We start from the raw sequence: 22,449 nt of genomic DNA, 5'->3' as shown, positions 1-22,449 counted from the left end.
AGGAAATCATTTCAGCTGTATGAATATAATAATGCAAGGCATGATTTAATAATGTGTTGGAATGATTGGACGTCTGTGGGAAAATGTCATGGAAAATATTAGCAGATCGGAAAATGTTACAGGTAGTTGGATTCCAGGAGAAATGGTAAAAACATAATGCATTCTTTGCCCATTATGGAAAATCTTTCAGAGAAAATATGAAATCTCGCGGTGTAGGTATTTATGCGAGTACATATCTGTGTGTGTGAGTGTCTGCATATTCCAACGTACATCTGTTTGTGTGTATATTTCTACACATCTGTGTGCGCCAATTCCTCCCATTGATAACTGGTGGTCATGAAATTGGATCTTTTGGAAGCTTTTACTCAATGCATGACCTGATGCAAACTCAAGAGTACAAGACAGAGAGAGATAGAGAGGCAGAGAGAACTAGAGAGACAGACAGACAGAAAGAGAGACAGAGCGATATAGAGAGAGAGAGAGAGAGAGCGAAAGAAAGAGAGAGACAGAGAGAGAAAGAAAAAGAGAGAGAGACAGATAGAGAGACAGAGAGAGAGAGACAGATACACACAAACCTAGCAACACCATTACTCATCCCAACACCACTGTGTGTTTGTGTGTTTGAGTGACTGCGTGCGTAAATGAACGTCAGTGAGAATCATCACTGCAAAGTACAGTTTAGGATAAAGCATGTGCCTTTTAAAGTTACAAGCAGGCCGCCCTACAAGTTACCGAGACCATAAAGTAACGATAAATAAACAATAGCTTATCAATAGATTAGCCACATGTTGTGAATTAGGCTTAAGTGATAATGATGGGTTTATTCAGCGATGAGATCTTTCAAGCATGGCGATGATATACAGCGTCTACACGAAGTTAAACAGGGTCTACACGCAGTTAGACAGGGTCTACACAAAGTTACCCAGGATCTACTCAAAGTTACATGGGATCTACACAAAGTTACACAGCGTCCATACCTATTGAGACAGCATCTACACAAAGTTACACAGGATCTACACACAGTTAGACAGCATCTACACAAAGTTACACAGGATATACACAAAGATAAATAGCGTCTACACAAAGTCAGACAGCTTCTACACGAAGTCAGACAGCTTCTACACAAAGTCAGACAGCATCTACACAAAGGTAGGGTAAAATTCAAAAAATCAAAGCACAAAGCAGAGACTAATTTGAGCCAATGTAAAAAGGAGACCGCGAGAGAAGGGGCAGGCAGTGCAGACAATGTCAAACACAACAATTATTACTTTTAAGCTCAATTAGACCGTCTGCACACTCACACAGAAGATAAATGGGGACGAGAGAGAGATGGGGAGAGACATGGAGAGATAGGGAGAGAGAAAGAGAGGGAGAAACACGGAGAGATAGGGAGAGAGGGGGAGCGAGAGATAGGGAGAGATGGGGAGAGACATGGAGAGATAGGGAGAGAGAAAGAGAGGGAGAAACACGGAGAGATAGGGAGAGAGGGGGAGCGAGAGATAGGGAGAGATGGGGAGAGACATGGAGAGAGAGAGAGAGAGAAAGAGAGGGAGAAACACGGAGAGATAGGGAGAGAGGGGGAGCGAGAGATAGGGAGAGAGAGAGAAAGACAGAGAGAGAGAGACGGAGAGATAAGTTATGCTTAATTCTTGTTAAGCATTTGTAATTAAGTCTGTGAAAATGTTATTTGAATAAAGTCGTTATTTTTAATTCCCCATGTACACAACATATACACAGATTGTTCAGTTATTGTTCAATAAAACCAGGTGCGGGTTGCTCAGACCACGACGGCCACACAGCGAGCAGCTCTGCCCTAGATGGACGACCTCATTCACACGTCGGTCTGGGGTTGTGAGTGCGTGGAGACTATCTGTCGTTCTCCTCAGGGATGTGCACAGCACAGTGCATCGTCGGGAGAGAGAGAGAGAGAGAGAGAGACAGAGACACAGAGAGAGAGAGAGAGAGACAGAGACAGAGACAGAGACAGAGAGAGACAGAGACAGAGAGAGAGAGAGAGAGAGAGAGAGCGCGACAGACATTCCAAGACATGAAATCGAATCCAACAGGAGGAATAAAGCGAGAGAGACTTTCTTGATGGAGCCGACGGATCCAACGGAGCGGATGGACCCACAATGCACTGCGTCTCCGCCCCATTCAAAGTCAACGGGGTCCGTCAGCGGACGGATGCAGTGGGCACGAAGGGCTAGCGTCACGCTCCCTGACCGGGCGTCCCCTGTCTGACAACCCCCCCCCCTGCTGGGGTCCCCTGGTCCACGGCCAAGGTGTGTGTCCTACGTCTGGGGACGTTGGTGTCCTCCATGTCTGACTCGACCAAAACAGGTTTGCCCCCCAAGGCCGACAAACCACCCCCCCCCCCTCCCCCCCCCCCCCCCCCAGCCGTGAGTTATATTCACTTGGACGCGCGTTCGTGTTCCAACACTTTCTCGTCCCCTAACAAACTCAGCGGGCGCTCCGATGTTCCAGAACAATATCGATTTTAATAAATCAAATTTGTCTTTAAACTTTATTTGTTTTCCTTCCTTCCTCTTTTCAGCCTCTTCACAGGGTTCTGCTGAAGGGTTCACAGGGTTGCTCTGGCTGCCATTGTCGCTGCTTACATCACTGAGCGGCTTCTTGGCGTCTTCTGTGTCTGCGCTACAGGCCGCCGTCGGCCTCCACCTGGTCACATGGGTTGGGCCAGGGGTTTGAGTTTCAGGGTCGACAAACCAGTTGGCAGCCTGCTGCCGCTGCTGCGTTAATTATTACTGTTTTTTTTCTAACTCACTGCATGCTTTCACGCTTGTGCATGCACACACTCACACACACACACACACACACACACACACACACACACACACACACACACACACACACACACACACACACACACACACACTCGTGAATGTGCATGTGCACACACACAGTACCTTGTTGCTACTGTTTAGAGTAGACAGCTGTTTATACAGAGTGACAATTTTCCAAATGATTATCAAACGCCCTAAAATCCGGTCGAATGCAGAAACTTCCGTTAATGTTTTCTTAAGTCAACTTAAAAAGGTATAGGACCGCAAAAGTTGCTGAGTTGACCAGAAAAAGGAAGAGCCGATAGCACGGAAAAAAACGCCTCAACAACTGGCTGGAAACACTTACTAGCAACTCTCCTCCGCTGTTTCGATCCACAAATAAACCCCAGAGAAGTTTCCAAAGCTGTGGAAGTGAGATGGGAGAGAGAAGGGGATCGGGACAAAGAAAGAGAAACCTTTCATTTGTCCTTCTCATGCTATGTGAACATACGACCCTCCACGTCCCCTGCATGTTAGCTGGAGTTTCCTCCACGTGTGAAGATATTAAAGCGTACGTCTCCGCTCAAATTCAAAAACAAAGATATTTTACACAGTGACCAAATGGTATGCCTGTTGAAGATCATGTGAGAACACGGTCGAAAATGGTTCACAGCCTCCGAAATGACAAACATTAAAATGTAAAATCTTTGTTCGACATTTAGATTGTTTCAAATGTTGTTCATTGTTTGAAACCCACTCTCATTCCATGATGGAAATCATGACTATGCAACAACAGGATTCCTTGGTGTTGTTCGGTGGGACTTTGGCCTGTTTATTCCACAAGGTTAGCCATTCGTTCAGGAGAAAATGACCATGCAAACCATTTTCCACAGGGACTGTCTTACTTGCAAAGGTTGCAAGGTGCAGCTTATGTCCCTGTTGGAACCAGCGCCTGGCATTACCACGGGAAACGGATAATACACATGCAAGGTAAGAGCAATAATGCACCTTCGTCCCATCAATCAATCATTCAAGCAAGACGTTGAGTTTGTTAATCTGAGTATTGGCTTCTGAGTGGTGGAAGCCAACTCCAGCGATGGGAGTTGAACAGCATGGGCGATGCAGTCTTGGTTTGGCTTATTATTTCCTGCAGAGAGATTTCAACGTCTAAGTCTGTCTTGCATGGGCACACTCAAGACAACATGTGGCTCATCTGCCTCGTGGTTCTGAGCACAAACAGAAACACAAAGTTGTTTTCTGATGATTTTTGCAATACTTGCAATTTTTCCCGAAATACACTTTACGACGGGGAGTTGGATCGTTCTTTTATTGGTCCGAGACGAGGCTGCGAGGCAGTAGTGGAGCGAGCCCGCCCACTATCCTCGAGTGACTCTCAATGTCAGGTCGGCTCACCCAGATCCATGTCAAAGTCAATGTGATGGGAACAATTCAGAGTGGATCAAGCATTTCCATACCGAAGACATTTCCATCACACACACAGGCACACACGAGAACACACGAGAACACACGAGAACACACGCACACACACACACACACACACACACACACACACACACACACACACACACACACACACAGTTATTTCAGAGCATACCGCTTGAAACTGAGCCTTGAAGTTCCAGGCGGTTGAACCTGTTTGATACGCAGCTCAAAGGAGCCCATGAACTCTGGCAGGGAGAACACTGCATGGGCACCGTGTACGGAAAATTATGTAATGCTGTAGAGCGGCGAGCGATACAATGGAGTCATCCAATCAAAGCGTTGACAAGAGCATCGGAGCATTTAGAAAGACAGCGAAGAAGACACACGCTGGGGTGACACTTTAACTGTGCTGCCCGAATCCTGAGAGAGAAACGTGTTCGTGTGGTTAACAGTGAGAACCAGTGTTTTATAGAATTTAACTCTTAAGGGATTCTCTAAAAATGACTTTTAAAGCCCTCAGTTGACCTTATTACAGTTTTTGTAACACATACTTGACAGCTCGCCATGATGGATGTGAGAAGCAGAAGATAAAAAAAGATCATTAAAAAAGAAATGGGCTGGGGAGCAGATCTACAACCGGGGAGGAGCTCCTCTCTTCCACCCGCAGCCAGTCTGTGCTGCAGAATTACCTCCTCTCTCCCAAATTTGTCCTCCTCCTCCCCTCTCCCCGTCCTCCCCTCTCCTCCTCTCCCCTCTCCTCCTCCTCCCCCCTCCCTCTCCTCCTCTCCCCCCTCCTCCTCCCCTCTCCCCCTCCTCCTCCCCTCTTCTCCTCCTCCTCTCTCCCCCCTCTCCCCGTCCTCCCCTCTCCTCCTCTCCCCTCTCCTCCTCCTCCCCCCTCCCTCTCCTCCTCTCCCCCCTCCTCCTCCCCTCTCCCCCTCCTCCTCCCCTCTTCTCCTCCTCCTCTCTCCCCCCTCTCCTCCTCCTCTCCCCCTTTCTCCCCTTCTCCTCCTTCTCCCCCTCCTCCTCCTCCCTCCTCCTCCCCTCCTCCCCCTCCCTTCTCCTCCTCCCCTCTCCGCCTCCTCCCCTCTCCTCCTCCTCCTCCCCCTCCTCCTCCCCTCTCCCCCCCTCTCCACCCTCCCCTTCTCCTCCTCCTCCCCCTCCTCCTCCTCTCCCCCTCCCCCTCCCCTCTCCTCCCCCTCCTCCTCCCCTCTCCCCCTCCTCCCCTCTCCACCCTCCCCTCCTCCCCCTCCTCCCCCCCCCCCTCCTCCTCCCCCTCCCCCCTCCGCCCCTCCTCCTCCTCCTCCCCTCTCCACCCTCCTCCTCCTCCCCCTCCTCCTCCCCCTCTCCCCCTCTCCCCCTCATCCACCTCCCCCTCCCCCCCCCCCTCCTCCTCCTCCTCCCCCTCCCCTCTCCTCCTCCTCTCTAGTGCTGGGCTGGATTAGCATCACATCGTGGCCCCATGAGGCATGTCATAAGAATGCTGATGGAACTCACACGCACGCTGCAGAGCGGCTGCTTCTGAATGAACCAGGACACACACAGACACACAGGAAACCAGAGCTCCGTGGCTCTGGGCTGAACCTCGGCCCCTGATGTGTGCGCCGGGACTGAGCCGGTTAGCCGTTAGCTCAGAGAGTCCAGACATTGAAGAACCTCCATGTCGGACTTACTTCCCCCACGTTTTTGTACTGATAAACAGGCCTAAAACAAATAAACAGGCCTAAAACAAACACTAACATAACATAACACTCACATAACAAACATAATACATTTACATTTAGCTTTTATCCAAAGCGACTTACATCGGTTAATACACACATTGTTAATGCACACACCGTGCAGGGCGACAGCCAGCTCGTCAGGAGCAGTTAGGGTTCAGTGTCTCGCTCAGGGACACATCAACACTCAGCTTGGAGGAGCTGGGGATCGAACTAGCAACCTTTCGGTCACAAAATAGCTGCTCTACCTCCTGAGCTAAGCCAACCCCTGAATGATAACTTATTTGGTGGACAACGTCGACAATGAAAAGAAAAAGAACTGATCTTGAAGCTAAGAACCAATATGGAGCCCCAGAACCCTAAAGAGGCCCAGAACCCTTATGGCGCATTTCCACTGCAGGGTGCGGAACGGATCGGATCGCAAAGGTGCGGGTCGGATCGCGTTTCCACCGCCAAAAGTGGGCGTGACCCGGACTTTGCCGTACCCGTTCCGACCCCATTCTAGGGACTCCTCCGTTGCGGTACCCAAAACGAGACCAGACGCCTGAAAGGGTACCCTGGAATTCTAGCTACACCCCCCCTCCGTTGATTGGTCGACAGAATCGTCACTTCCGGGTGACGCGGGGATAAAAACAAACAAACAGTAGCCTCGAGGTATTATTCTTTACAATTAACATGTCGCGTAAAAAGCTTGCTTGGGCGAACAAGGAGGTGGAGACGTTCGTCTGCATTCTTGCGGAGGAAGACGTTGTTTACGATGTTTACGTAGCTGCCGCGGCGATTGACATCCGGCCTACCACCAAGGGTACTGTCGGCAGTGGAAACGCGACCTCGGAACTGAGCTGGGCTATACTGCCCCCTCCCTACCGCCCCTTTGCGATCCGATCCGTTCCGCACCCTGCAGTGGAAACGCGGCATTAGGAGCCCAGAACCATTATAGAGGCCCAGAACCCTAAAGAGGCCCAAAACCCTTAGAGGCCCAGAACCATTACAGAGGCCCAGAACCATTATAGAGGATCAGAACCCTTAGAGGCCCAGAACCCTTAGAGACCCAGAACCATTATAGAGAACCCACAACCATTAGAGTTTCTATCTATCTAGCTGTGGCACATTTTACCCTCGTGTGAACAGCTCACTGCACTCTCTGAAACCACACAAAACCCTTCACTGATTGTGTGAAATGAGGCCTTAAATAGCGTCTAATTGTGGCTCTCTGGCTTGTGGGTCCTTGTCGGCATGTTTGTATCCTGTGTATTGTTGAGTGAGTGCTTGAGTCGTAGCGGAAGCTTTTATCCAAAGTGACGGTGGCTCGGAGTCAAGAACCCAAACCATAAGACTCTTCTGCCCCCCTCAAGAGCGAAGACCGCGAAGGGACTCGAACCCCCAATCTTCTGATCCGAAGTCAGACGCCTTATCCATTAGGCCACGCGGCCACTTGTAAATGCAAGTTGTACTAAATTATGGATTTATTGCACTGCATAGTCAATGCGTGGGGGAACGCTGGCAGGTGGTTTTACAATGAGCAAAATCTCTGCTGGACAAAATGCCAAAAAGTAATCATGTTATGCAGAGTGGAAACTAAAAGTGTTTACAAGAACTCAACTCAATAAGATCCGTTTTTATTTGTTGAGATATCCAAAGGTAAAGGCAATCTAGGTGTCAATAAGAAGGCTGCAACACACACACACGCGCACACTCTCATATGCACACTCTCCCTCTTTTTCTTCACATAACCATACAAAAATCCCTTTTATCTGGCTCTCTTTCTCGCACACACACACACACACACACACACACCCACCCCCCCCCCCCCCCCCCCCCCGCCACTAGGTCACACTCCCTGAACCAACCTTTAATCTCCATGAGATTCCTGAAATCCTTTCAAGAATTATTCTTAGTGAGTTGGCCTGCATTGACCCCCCCCCTCAGCAGCTGTTTGATGGCACTGATACGGTCTGCATTGTACCTTTGTTTGTTTGTTTGGCCGTTTCTGGGAGGGAAGGCACATCCTTAATCCACATATACCAACAAACAAACAGTCAAACGTACTCTAGCACGCACACAACACATGAACGCACCCACATAAACACAAACACACCCACCCACGCAGAAACACACAACCAGAAAACCAGACACGCACAATGACCCGTACACACACAGAGAGCCACACGCACGCACACACACACACACACACACAGAGAGCCACACGCACACACACACACACACACACACACACACACACACACACACACACACACACACACACACACACATATACAGAAAGCCAGACACACACAGACAGCCAGACAAACACACTCACACGCTTCTGTGTTGATGTATATAAGCAAGCATTGCAAATGATTGCAGGAAGTGCATATGTCAGCCATAAACAGATCTGGAATGTGCAGCTTAATTTGGAAGTGTCGCGTCAATGCATTACATAGAAATATTTAATGTATTGAAAATACTAAAGCAAAAGTACAATTCAAACCGGGATGGAAGTATAAAACCAGAAGCTTTGCAATCATATCACAATCGCTCCATCAGGTTTACTTGTTAAGAAAAAATAAATAGCTTAGAGCTTTAGCAAAGAGATATAGACTTCACATACAAAACACATCATCATTAAATCATACATTGGATTGAAAAGCGAATCTCGAGGTACACAAGGATGCTACATGCAAATACAATAATAAGCATGATACAATATGATATCAATTTGCCTGTGTGAAGCAGTCTGTGCTTCAGCCCATAATAATAATAACAGCCCTATGGGCCACAAGCAGAGATACCAGTCTACAATGCTTTAAAAGCCTTCCTTCATCGAGGTACTGCTTCAGGAAATGTGTGATGGCGTTGTTTTAGCATTTCAAATACGTCTGCTTCTCATTTCATTCGTGTAACCTTCTGTGTTGGCTGATGTGAGCTGGCTCTGAGCTTTCTCCATGGCCACCGGTGAACTGGGGCAGTCTGTCAATCAGGTTATTTTCAGATTTATTGGGAACAAATAGTTACTTTTTCACATGGAAAAAATGAGTGTACTTAGTTATGGTTCACTGTGTTCCGGCCTTTATTAACACACACACACACACACACACACACACACACACACACACACACACACACACACACACACACACACACACACACACACACACACACACACACACACACACACACACACACGCAGTTTGTTTATTTGGAAAAGACATGATGTGCCTCATAACTGTAGAAATGTGGCATTATGGCCCAGAGGTACTACAATATTAGAAGGCATTAGGAGATTAGGGCCAGTTCTGTTTCTAATTTAGTCAAATGAAAGCTACAATTTCTAAAGCTGTTGTAGCATTTAATGCCAAATGATGACCTATGTTTTCTTTGGCATTGGTTTTGCAGTGTATAGTCATTTAAAAACCGTCATAATACCTAAACATGGTATTCACTATTTGGTCGTTGAGACGTTCAATCAAAGAGATTAACCGTGAATTCATGCACAGTGGACAGTTTGACAAACCTCTGCTTCAAACACATGATTCATTTAGGAGGATGTGTGTCCTTATTGTTATGTTACGCTGTCTTAAACCTCAAAACAGCCAAAGCACAAATGGTCTTTCTGGTCCTGTTGTACATAATGTGTCCCTATTGAATGTTATGATTTCAGCTACTTTTATCACAGAACTCCAACGCTGTCTCGTTCGCTGGTTTACCACAGAATCACAAAAGTGGACGTCACCTTCGTCACCTGACCAATAGGGAGTGCTCTGTTGTCGAGTTTCAGCGGTGCAGGGCTTAATGAGCACGTTCACACCTTAAGGAGAGTGTGAAAAGATAGAGGGCGATTAGGCTGGGAGTGTATTCTGATCTCCGGAAGGTCCTCGAGTGGAAACCAGGGAGGGCTGGTGGGAGGGAGGAGCCGGCTGTCTCCAGGGGCGGCTCTAGACCCATCTTCATGGGGGGGGCCAGACTGGGGCCAGTTGTTTCGTTGGCGCATTGAACCCGGGACGCAAAATATTTAGTTTAGTACTAAGTAACGGCATTCAAAAACTGCGGGTCGGCTTAGCTCAGGAGGTAGAGCAGTTGCTAGTTCGATCCCCAGCTCCTCCTAGCTGAGTGTAGACGCGTCCCTGAGCAAGACACTTAACCCTAACTGCTCCTGACAAGCTGGCTGTCGCCCTGCATGGTTGACTCTGCCGTCGGTGTGTCAATGTGTGTATTAACCGATGTAAGTCGCGACTGGATAAAAGCGTCTGCTAAATGCCCTAATTGTAATTGTAATATACAATAATTGGCTGTTTCCCGTTACTGCATTTATTTCAGTAGCATAGTATTAAGTGTTTCCTTCAGTTACAGCAATTGTCAATATTATACATTTGAAATGTTTCATTGGCTAAGGCAATTGTCAATGTTACAACATTTTGGGCTTCCTTCACTGACATCAAACCACTCAGTATCATCCCCAGCAGCAATAAAGTCAGAATGATGTATTATAAATCTCAAGTTGCGATTGTGCGTCAGGGCCACACCATCGCAAGCAATCGACCCCCCGGCCGGACGGAGCGAAAAGGAAAAAAACAACGCTTGGATGGGGGGCCACTAGGGGGTACGAACTCAGTTTTATGGGGGCACTGGCCCCTGCTGCCCCCCCCCCCCCTTAGAACCGCCCCTGGCTCTCTCTCATTGGCTCCATGCTCGCTCTCTATTAACACCACTGGAGGTACGATTCAGCAGTTGGAAAGAAAGGGAGCAGAAAAGGGCAGAAGAAAGAAAGACTAGAAAGCAAAACTAAAACAACCCCGAAAAAACGTCCCCACCCTTTCTGCACCCTCCCTCGCTCGGCTTCTCCGCCAGTGAGAATTTGCGGAACCTGTGATTGACAGGCATGATGGTTCCTTGAACCAATCAGAGAGGAGATGCTAATCCTATCTCTGATTGGGAGGAAATTATCCGGAAGCGGTCTTAACTGTAAATCGGCAGTACAGTTAACTCTTAATAGATATTCTCAGAAAACATTAAACTCACTATATTATACATAGGAGACGTATGGCTATGCCATTTCTAAGAAACAATAGTAGCTCTTATCTTAATTGATGGATGCTATATATTCCATTTTTTTATATTCCAACTGAACTCACTAATTTTCACATAGAGTGGCACATTGCCATCACAAATTGTTTCAAATCTCTAAAGGTTGCACTCCTCAGAATTGCTTTACATTTTATATTCACAGACATTATGCTAAAGAGTGGATATGGTTCAATCAGTTAGATGAAGATGCTGGAAACATTAAAATAACCATAACGGAAACATGTCAGATTTCCATGGCCTCAGATCTATCTTTGGGTTGAAAGATAAAAGAAACCTTCTTTCACATAATGTGAACCAGTCAATTTCTCCCACGAGAGAGTGAGAGCGAGAGTCTGTTTGTGTGTGTGTGTGTGTGTGTGTGTGTGTGTGTGTGCGTGTGCGTGCGTGTGCGTGTACAGGCGTGCATGCATGTGAAACCTGAGTTACACTGTTCTTCTAGGTATGAACAGAGAACAATCCCATACTGTAGGGACAGAGGATTAAGACCCAAACGATTCCCATCGGACAAGGTGAGAGCAGAACACAATAAACACAAACACAGAGCGAGGGACACCGTCCGGACACTGACACTCTGACCCGAGGAGCACAAAGCACCAACTTAGATCCGGCAGGAACACACCGGGCGGCACAAAGCAGCTCAGACGGGAACGAGGCCAGGCAGGTGGGGTTTCTCCGGGGGAATCGGGGGATTGCAATTGTGATTAAAAAAATCGCTCTAGATAATTGCGGGATTTTCATCCAACAATTATGTATGCAGGTCAAGAGTATACCCACAAGGCAGCCCGGTTGTTAAACAGTTTATCAGAAGTTAATCAGAGTGCCTGTCTTTGAAAGTGTGGGTACAGATCGATTGTAAATGCCTCGTAAGAAGCCAGGTCCAAGGTGGTTATGTTGCACTAACTATGATGCCTACCATTTGTAATACACAAGAAGAAGAAGAAGGAACGTTCTTCTGGTATAGCTGTCTCACATTAATTGGATACAGACATTAATCTGAACATGGGATCAATCTATCAATAACAAGGGGTTAAACAAGGAATTACAGTGTAAAAGCCCACATCTGTGAAACGGGGAACTTAAAACTTAAACGTCCAAAATTCCTCAAGTGGTTCTCTCATCCTCGACAGAATCTTTATTCTTTGTTATTTATTCTTAATCTTTACTGATGCTTACTTTATTCAGGTGTTTCCTTCCACCTCATTGCCTTGGTTTACATTACTGAATCAAACACCGGATAATTATTTCTTGCAATGTTGTCTTGGGCACAATAATAGAGACGAGCCACAAACAAAGTAACCAGCACCATTATCCCATTGCATAAGAAATCCTTTAACCAGAGCCTGTGTTTGATGTCGGAGCTGAGGCAGTTTGAGGAGAAACACGGGCATTGTTTCAGGTGGAATCGTTCTCTTTACCTTGAGACGAATGGAATGAGGTAATGGCCACGGCATTATGGTTATGGTGTAATAGTAAATAGTAATCTGTTATTAGAGTGAAGTTACACACACACACACACATACACAAATACGGACACGCCCATGGGCCGAGTAAATGCCCAAAACACATGCACAAAAGCAAAAATACAGGTATCCCTACACACACACACACACACACACACACACACACACACACACACACACACACACACACACACACACACACACACACACACACACACACACACACACACACACACACACACACACACACACACACACACACACACACACACACACACACACCCCTCAGTGTCCATCATATATCCGAGGGAGGCGTTAGAGTCCAGTGATCGCAGAGCAGCAGGTGAGCTGGTCCGCTGTGACAGGTACCCAGCTCCGGTTCACTCTGGGACAGCCCGGCTCTCTGCTCAGCAGCACTCTGAACTTCAGTCTCCAGGTAGGAACTCATTCGTTAACAATAAGCTTCACAGCTGATCCAACCAACAAGCTTTTCATTTGTAGATTCTTTTGGGTGTGTGTGCAATTGTACCTGTTGGACTTTTGCAGAGCTGCTTTTATAGGTCATTGTCCAACGCTGCAAATATGGAAGTGTGTATATTAAATATTTAGTTTGAGCACTGATAAAAATAAAATAACAGCTCACTATGTGGCGATTTTTAATGTCCTTCATAACTTTCCTCAGTTCTGTTTTTGGGGCTTAGCCTAACAGTGAGTTACAGCGTATTATTTCTGAGGTGTCAAGTTGTTGGTGACATAAAGAAGTGTTGTAGTCAACACAACAATCTGTAATCTGACAAGAAAGAACAAGCCAGCAATGAAACGTGATCCCCGAAAGGCTTAATTCATCCTTTTGTTCACTTACAAAAGCCCAGATTTCACAGTGGTAAGCTGGACATGGAGGTTTTACAACGTTCCTCTAAAGGATAACTTATTTTGTTGAACTGCATAATATTAGTATCTTTCAAATCACCTTAAAAATAGAGATTGTCTTCTTTGCGGTTTGTGATGTTGGTGCTATATCGTTGTTGACGCAAGAGCAGAGAGTCTGCTTCATAAATACACGTCTTCATATTTATCTTCTTAACATCACCTGAAGACAAGGCTTGTCTCTGACGGCATTCATTTAACATTTTATTTGATATTCAAATCTGCTAAACCATTAGGACTAATTACTCCACCTGCAGTGATTCTACACCCTTTTAAGCCAAGAACAATTAGAACGTAAAAAGTGTGACATACATTTCTGTGTCCAAACTTGTGTCCAATGTTAAAACGTTTAAGTTACCACTACGATAGAGAGGACAGCGAGGTCTCCGCTGTGGTGATTCTGGGCACCACCACACCGGTCAATCGGTTCGTCAGTAAATCATTATCCGAGGTCTGAGCCAACAGGTAGGAGAGTTGAGCTCCAGTACAGCGGAAGGTCAGTTAGTAGATGAAAGGCCCGCGTCACTTAAACCAGCCATCCGAGGGTGTACTACCATTCCTGTGCTCTACATCCAGTGAGTCGCCATGTTTCCCTGTCAGCTAGCCTGTAATGTTGCTGTTATGGGGCCGCAAATGTTTTTGGAAAGAAATATGTTAATTGCCTCAGCTGCCTCCAATAATTTGATTCAACATTTTGAGTGAATGACACACATGTATTGACCTCAAAGCTTTTTTCCCTCATCGTTAGTTGAGAAACAATCAAACAAAAGCTGCCCCCTCTCTAAAAACCTCTCACTACGGAGAGCTTTTGATTGAAACGGCATCTTCCAGCACACACAGTCTGTGTTCCCCCGCCAGACCTGACAGACTTTGTGCCAAAGGGCACGGCCAGTGCTGGTAGTGTCTGTTCAGCACCAGGCTATGTGTTGTGTACACAGAGGGGCCTATTTGAAGCCATAAGGTCCTTCAGAGAAGGGGTCCAGTCGTTGAGGAGAGAGAACAGCTCAACCTAGTGGGTCAATACCTCAGTGGAAACTTTCAATGTTGTCTGTTTCAACAGAGGCAAATGCTACAAAAACGGATGATGGCTGTTAAGCTATTCAATAGAGTATGTCATTTTAATGGTGTATATACTAGCCACGAGCAAACATTTAGGACTGTTAGTATAGACACGATCGCGTAGAATTGATGGAAACTCCCTGGTTCCATTTTTAAACCACTGTACAATATTGACATGATTTTTAATGAATGCAATTTTACATAATTGTCAAAGGTCATTGTGATATTTTGTTAATATTCTACTTTAGTTTAGTGCAGGTTCAAGGCCAATTTCAAATGGTGATGCATTCATCCCAATTCTGTCTTGCTGTAGGGCTTTACAGCAAGACAGCTTACTCAAATGCCGAACATTTAAGTCAAACATGAACAAAACAATTCATGGCTACTAACTGCTATAATATTGTAGATAAAACTATATTTGTGTATGAATCCAAGTGGTATAATCAAATACATTTTGAAGCAATAAAATATCCGATAGAGTTAGTGTCATTTCTAAATAATAATTGTATGTTTTATATCATGTGACAAGTTAGATAGTTCCATGTCATGACTTTTGCTTTGCCACATTTTTTGAGCCAAAACAAACTCAATAATAATAAAACATTTAAATCGGTTAACTTTTGTTGAACAATATCAATCTCTTGTCATTCTTGTTCTTGAGTTCACCTTCTGATGTTGTGTCACGTAGAGGGAGGCCCCGACTGCATCACCCCATGACCCCATGACCTCGTCCACTCCACCCCCATGACCCCATGACCTCGCCCACTCCACCCCCATGACCCCATGACCTCGCCCACTCCACCCCCATGACCTCGTCCACTCCACCCCCATGACCTCCAGCCAGAGTCCCCCTCCCGTCAGATAGCGGCGGTCAGACCTCCGTTAGGGCGTAGAGGAGGATGCTCTCTCCGTGGTTTGGCCCCGATCGATCCTTCCCCGGGCCCCAGATCGCGCCGTCAGGCCCTTCCAGTTTCCACTTGTTGTTTTTCCCTCGCTCGCCCTCCGCGAGGTTCGGCCCTGTGTGGTTTCCCTCTGGCCACGGGACAGCCCTCTGCTGGACCCCACCCCGGAGAGAAGGGGCTCAGCCCTCTGCTGGACCCCACCCCGGAGAGAAGGGGCTCAGCCCTCTGCTGGACCCCACCCCGGAGAGAAGGGGCTCAGCCCTCTGCTGGACCCCACCCTGGAGAGAAGGGGCTCAGCCCTCTGCTGGACCCCACCCCGGAGAGAAGGGGCTCAGCCCTCTGCTGGACCCCACCCCGGAGAGAAGGGGCTCAGCCCTCTGCTGGACCCCACCCCGGAGAGAAGGGGCTCAGCCCTCTGCTGGACCCCACCCCGGAGAGAAGGGGCTCAGCCCTCTGCTGGACCCCACCCCGGAGAGAAGGGGCTCAGGTCTTTGGTTTATAAGCGTTGACCGCGGGGAACAGTTATCCCAAGGGTTGACTCATCTCCCAGAGATACAGAGGAACGTCAAACAGCAGACCCCTTCTCTATTTATTTGTTGCCGTGCTTCAGGCCTTGGTGCCTGTTTATTGTGCCGACATGTTTGTTGTACAGACGCGTGTTTAACCTGCATTACGTGCTGCACGGCGGCGATCCCTCAAGACAGCCTTAATCCATTCACTAATTCTTGCGCCTGTGAGAACGCTGGCGGGTGCAGTAAGCTGTTTACTACCGTTCCTTAATCGCCGTCCCCGTTGAGCGGTCAGCATCATCCCGCGCCAGTGAGCGCTCCAACATCCTCGCCCTGACCCGTCCTTGTGCGTGCACTTATCCAGAGGGCGATGTTATGACAACACAGTCAACCTTTCACACGTAGCTAGGACGGGACGACATAAAGCAACACGGCCATTCATTCAGAGCCATCGTTACCTCGGAGCGTCTGAGATGACATTACACTGAAAACAGAGACAACGGGGGCAAGTCGGATCAGAGGAGCTCCACAGCAACACAGAGAGGAATGGAGGAGAGTGTAGGGTGAACCTTCCCAGACGGGGTCACACCAAGACCTTAAACGCAGTGGAAGTACAGAGAGTCAAACACGAACACATGTTGAAGATATGAAAGCAAACACGAGACTGAGATTATGAGAAGAACCCACAATGGAAACAAATCCACTGAAACACTTGTGTCTTTCCTGCATCACTGCAGCGTTTGTTGTAAGACGTTTAAAATGCATTCGTCTTTGAATGAGAGCGGGGTCAGCGAGGGGTAGATTTCCAGCGGTCAGCCAATCATTCTGATACTCTGAGGACTCCATTGATAATTGTTTCCTCCAACAATAGTGGTTGGAAAAAAAAGAAGACGGAAAGTGGGCAAGCTTGGCTTAGGTAAGAGCAGGGCCATGTGGTCCATCTTCTGCATGAGAACAACACATGGAATCTGCCTTTGTTGGAATATCAGTGAAATCCCAAAGTATTAGGAGTGGAAGTAACAGGTCAGTGCGTTAAACAAATACATTAAAAGATATATTTTGACATTTTCCATTTTTAATGGCAATTTAGATTTAGCAAGGCTTTACTAAATCTGGCCTGCTAAATCGTCTGTTGAATATGTTTTCTTCCGCCTCTTTTTTAACTTATGGAAACCCAGCTTGTGTGTGTACTGTGTTTGGGTCTCTGTGTATAAACACAATCAAGCTTAGCTTTCGTCTCTGCCACAATAACTGTATCAAAATATGTAATTGAAAAAAATGCAAACATATTTTCTTCAAGAATCATTCGCGAGACATGCGACAATCCAGTGCTGGGATTAGTTCAGTCAATGGCTCTTTGGGTTTCATTGATAGGTCGCTTTGCCTGCTCCAAACATCCTGACCTGCATTGCTCTATTGATTCTTTCCCACACAACTTTGTGGGTTCGCCCTACCCCTGACAAAAACAATCCTTATTCAAAACGGATAAACAACATTAGCAAATTTGACCGCTACTTTAAAAAAATCCACATTTGGTAGTGTCAGCCAGGGAGAGGAGACACACCAAGCCAAACTCTCAGCGAGAAGTTCCTGTGTTATTGTGCTCTACTCTAGGATGGTGGGTGTCTCTCTGGTGCCGCATGCGTCATTTGGCGTGCTCATACTGTTCCTCAGTGCAGCTATGATGTTCCCACTCTTAATATCTGTACCAAACGCATCGACTCCAAACGCCCACGACGCTTTATCACTCAACACCATCGACCCAAAGCTACGCCCTCGGCGTAACCATAATGTACGATAAGAAATGCAATCACTAACGTGCGATGTTCGATGTTCCCTCTCCGCCCCGCAGACGTTGCCAGGATGTGCAAACAGTACGCCACGGTGGGCCACGGCGATGAGACCGCCGCCCTGAGCGTGACCACGGAGAACGGCCGCCAGCACAAGCGTCTCCGCTACGTCCGCAAGGAGGGCGGCTGCAACGTGCTGTTCCGCCACGTGCCCGAGCCCTGGCTGCTCTACGTCACGGACATCTTCACCACGCTGGTGGAGATCCGCTGGCGGGTCATGTTCCTGATCTTCGCGCTGTCCTACATCCTGTCCTGGCTGTTCTTCGGCATCCTATACTGGGTCATCGCGCTGGCCAACGGGGACCTGCGCGGGGAGCTCAACGACCCCTGCATGTACCAGGTGCGCAGCTTCACCGCCGCCTTCCTGTTCAGCCTGGAGACGCAGACCACCATCGGCTACGGCTTCCGGGGCATGTCGGAGAACTGCATGGTGGCCATCGTGGTGGTGACGGTGCAGGACGTCATCAGCTGCGTCATCGACACCTTCGTCATCGGCATCGTGGTGGCCAAGATGGCGTCGGCCCGCAAGCGCGCGCAGACCATCGGCTTCAGCCACTGCGCCGTGGTCAACCTCACCGACGGCTTCCTGTGCCTGTCCTGGCGCGTGGGCGACTTCCGCCGGAACCACATGGTGGAGGGCACCACGCGCGCCCAGATGGTGCGCTCCACGCTGCACGCCACCGGCCGCGTGGACGTGACCTACAAGGACCTGGAGCTGCGGCAGAGCGACATCATCCTGGTCACGCCCACGGTCATCACGCACCGCATCGACAGCCGCAGCCCTCTGTACGCCAGCACCATGGAGGACCTGGCCAAGGACGACTTCGAGCTGGTGGTGTCCTTCACCTACACCGATGACTACACCGGCATCCTGCACCAGACGCGCACCTCCTACATCCCGCCGGAGATCCTGTGGGGGCAGCTGTTCCAGGACATGATGCTGGTGACGCGGCGCCACTACCGCGTGGACTACAGCATGTTCCACCACACGGCGCGCGTGCTGGTGCCCGTCATCAGCGCCGAGGCCTACGAGCGCAGGAAGCTGCTGCAGCCGTCGCCGCGCCACTCCCCGCGCCGCTCACCGCGCTTCTCGCTGCGCGGGTCCCCCTCGCCGCCGCCCGGCCACTCGCCGCACCACTCGCCACGCCACTCGCCGCGCCACTCGCCACGCCCCTCCCCGCCGCCGGACGGCCGGGGGGCGTGCCTCAAGCCGCCGTCGGTCACCGTGGAGCTGGTGAGGGACGAGGTCTTTGAGGCGGAGCCGGGGGCGGAGCTGGAAAAGACCCTGACCGAGGAGGAGTACCGGCAGCACCACCAGAACACTTTGTGCCCGCCGGCGGAGCTCAGCCACACATGACCCTGAACTCAGCAGGAGGAGGGAGGAGGAGGAGGGAGGAGCAGCACCCAGGGGGCTGGGAGACAGGGCACCCAGGGGTGCTGGGTGGGAGACAGGGCACCCAGGGGTGCTGGGTGGGAGACAGGGCACCCAGGGGTGCTGGGTGGGAGACAGGGCACCCAGGGGTTCTTCACTGAGAGATTTAGGAGTTGAAGAGAAGCCAGAAGAGGAAAGTTAGCTAGTTAGAAAATGTGTATTATTTCTATGTTGTGGGGTTTATTTTCGAATAGGCCTATTTCATCCCAAAAAATAAAAGGTTGGTTAGTGTAAATGTACAACTTGATTTGTGAAATGTTTGAATGTTTTATGGTGCAGATTTAAAGTGTAAATACTGTGTGTGAGCTTGTGTCTGGGTTGCTTTGTATGAACAACAGGGGGGGCGGGGGGGTTCAAACATACCCCCACTTATAGGCCTACCACAGATACTAAAAGTGATTAGACTTGTGTTACTCTCATCTAGAACTTTATTTTTTTTTTATTGACTTAATCTTCTGTAATTAAAAATCAGGTCGATTTGTATTTGACCATTGCTGGTAATGTTGGGTTGTATTTGTAGCGCATTGATTTCAAAATGTTAAAAGGCAGAGGAGCCCACATTTGAGGAATAATTCACAGTATTTAACGACGCTATAGTATACAAAACAAACCCCAACCCAGTAGGTGACCCCTCCTAAAGCTCGATGCCATGGCTGGGCTGTCCATGTCATAAAAGGTCTCAATTCTAAGTTCAACATGCACTGGGCACATTGCCTACATATCCCATGAGCATTAGCAGGTGCCATCGTGAAGCTTACTGCTTTAAGGCCTGTGTCTCCAGCCAGGCGGAGATGCATCTCAACACCACACATAGCCCAGGTACCATTCCCCAACGTGAGACAAAAAGTTCAGATACCTGTGTAAAAAAAAAAAAAAAAAAAGTGAGTGTGTGCGTGCGTGTGCAAGCACGCCTGCATGTTTGCCTTCGCGTGTGCGCGTGCGTGCATGTTTGCGTGCGTGTGTGTGTGTGTGCCTGGTTCATTTTAGCCTCTGGCCCACCACCTGGTGGTCTCCAGGAAGCACTCCGATGCCTGCAGCGTCCATTCACCAACACAAGTCAATTACACCGAGGACGGTACCGCTATAAATAGTGGCCGCTGTAGGAAGTGATATGAACGAAGGATGAAGGATGTCGATGTGGCTTCGCTTCATCACACTCTCGTGCAGCGAGTACGCGTCATTTAGCCACGCAATTACAGGACATCCCGGTGAAAGTGCTGTCGATCACCACCAATGTCTGGCCTAAAATTATAAGCAACAGATGCATAGCCTAAACATCCTCAGCAACTTGATATCCCAGTGGAGAAGGAGTCATATCATAATACAAGCATGTAGGGGTTTTTATTGAGTGAGTCACTCTTTCCGACAGAACACATTTTCCATGCAGACATTAAAGAATAAGCTGCACAAAAACAAAAGATAAATCTAAAATATGAGTGGCTGCACCGAACGGCGCCCCGGTTCGGCCCTGCAACATGCATCCCAGGGCAGGTGTTGATTGCTGGACCAGGAAACGTAGAGTTCTCGTGAGGGAGAAGAAAAGGGTTTTAAAAATAGGAAGTCTATTGCGCTGATTCTTAGCGGGAGAAAAACTCACTGCTGGCAGTGTGCTGCCTCCCTAATTATATATTACGAGGGATCTGTTGTGGTCTATTACTTTGTGTGTGTATTTCTTTTATGGGGCGAATTCATTTCTTATTGCTTTGTTATTATTTTACGCAGTGTTTCATTCGGACCATGCTGTCCATAAAGAAACGTCGTCAAAGAAAATAAGTTTGGTTCGCTCCCTCGCTTCTCTCTCTCTCTCTCTTCGCTGATAGGCTGCGGAGCCACGGGGGCGGGGCCAGCCGGTGTGTTCTATTTAAATTGCTTTGAAGAAGTATCCGCGACGCACATTGTCCAGAGCGCTCATCCGGAGGTACGAGGGATGCTGATACTGACGCCCATTCGCCTTAAATAAACAACAACAACAGCAGCCACCAGTGTCCACCACACGAGAACAGTCAATGCTAAAGCCGCCTGGACTATATCACTCCATCCGTTATCAATCTGCTCCGGTTTGCCAATGCGTAACAGGTAAGCACAGATCAAACCGTGACTTTTTAAACTTAACGGAAAGTCATGCTTGTTTTACTCACAGGGTTCAGTTAAAATATGACACGTCGTTGCAGTGCCAGCATTGCATGGGCTTCAACGTCGAGGTTTGGATATGCGTAAATCTACCGATGAACAATTCCAAGGATCCGTGGATGATATTGTTTCTGTGTTGCGGCCACCGAGCGATCGTTGGAATATAATGCACTAGTATTCTACTTTCCTGATCACAACTATTCTCAGAGAGTCAAGATTAAGAATAAAAAATGTAGTTGCACAACTTTTAAAAGCGTCTGCGCTATAGCAACGCTGGATAAATCATCCATCACAAATGAGTCATCAGGTCATGTTGGTTTTTAAATGAATTATAATTTTTTTGTCTCAAATGGTGCTGGAATTTGTATGGAAGGGGCGTGTGGTGATTGCATCAGAAGTCAGTCCCCATTCTCCCCGCACCTGTTAACATTTGTCGCCTTTGCTTCTGGCTGCAGCGGCGCCTCTCTATCCGAGTCGTGGAGCTGGAGAGCAACTTTGTTGTAGATCAACGGAAAATCGGTTTATTCAGAGAAGATGCTCTAGTTGACTTATCACGCCTTAAGTAGGCCTATTGGATATTGGAACTGTAGGCCAACGGTGACTTTCATTGTTGTTTAACATCAACTAACAAACAGAGGGCCTAGAGAAAACTAAACAACAAGGATGGAAGAAAAAGTAGAAGTTTGGCTCTATCCCAAATGCAGTTGTCATTCATTGGTCCTTTAAAGGCTAAGTTCCAATACAACATACCAATTTCATTATCTATACTATTACGTAGGCCTATACACTTAAAACTGCGATACGGAGAGGTACGATTCTTAGAAAAGAAAGAAATGCCCTACTATATGGACACAAAGTGCTCGTTGCCAGGAAGGCAACAGCCAAGACATGTAAAACAGACTCAGGGATTTAATGAGTGCGATCGTAGCTGTTCCTGAAAAGCCCCCCAGGACCGCCGTTCTGCTGCGGGGACGGAACGAGTCCCCGCGGAGCCACCTCGAGGAGTCAACAAGCTGCAGGCATCTTTGCTGCACGGCCCGCTCTAATAGAGCGAGAGAGAGAGCGAGAGAGCGAGAGAGCGAGAGAGAGAGAGAGAGAGAGAGAGAGAGAGAGAGAGAGAGAGAGGCTGCGGCGTAAATTTACCTGAATGT

The 22,449-nt window shown here is 48.1% G+C and overlaps 2 protein-coding genes and 1 non-coding gene across 4 annotated transcripts in view; 1 reads left to right on the top strand and 2 right to left on the bottom strand.

Annotated features, from left to right (window-relative positions):
* LOC132446751 (ankyrin repeat and SOCS box protein 3-like) overlaps positions 1 to 2,790 on the bottom strand; it is a 7,023-nt gene extending 4,233 nt beyond the window's left edge. The window contains 2 exon segments of the mRNA XM_060037204.1: positions 2,586 to 2,679; positions 2,786 to 2,790. Coding sequence (XP_059893187.1) covers positions 2,586 to 2,679; positions 2,786 to 2,790 — 99 coding nt within the window.
* Positions 2,791 to 7,304: 4,514 nt separating this feature from the next.
* trnar-ucg (transfer RNA arginine (anticodon UCG)) lies at positions 7,305 to 7,377 on the bottom strand. The gene has a single exon. It is a non-coding gene; the product is annotated as a tRNA-Arg (tRNA).
* Positions 7,378 to 12,644: 5,267 nt separating this feature from the next.
* Positions 12,645 to 19,669, top strand: LOC132447064 (inward rectifier potassium channel 16-like). Of its 2 annotated transcripts, none has more exons than XM_060037737.1 (2): positions 12,645 to 12,925; positions 17,739 to 19,669. In XM_060037737.1, exon 2 carries the CDS (start codon positions 17,750 to 17,752, stop codon positions 19,091 to 19,093), a length of 1,344 nt encoding a protein of 447 aa, XP_059893720.1. In that variant the 5' UTR covers positions 12,645 to 12,925; positions 17,739 to 17,749; the 3' UTR covers positions 19,094 to 19,669. The 2 variants fall into 2 exon arrangements, with proteins under 2 accessions (XP_059893720.1, XP_059893721.1); XM_060037738.1 differs by lacking the exon at positions 12,645 to 12,925 and adding an exon at positions 16,272 to 16,802.
* The last annotated feature ends 2,780 nt before the right edge of the window (positions 19,670 to 22,449 follow it).

Source organism: Gadus macrocephalus, chromosome 18, assembly GCF_031168955.1.
Source record: "Gadus macrocephalus chromosome 18, ASM3116895v1".
Lineage (NCBI taxonomy): Eukaryota > Metazoa > Chordata > Actinopteri > Gadiformes > Gadidae > Gadus > Gadus macrocephalus.
The sequence above is the reverse complement of the archived record's forward strand: the minus strand, read 5'-3'. Positions and strand labels throughout refer to the sequence as shown.

Excerpts from the sequence above, each read along its gene's own strand:
- LOC132447064 (XM_060037737.1), top strand. The coding sequence starts at position 17,750 with ATGTGCAAACAGTACGCCACGGTGGGCCACGGCGATGAGACCGCCGCC.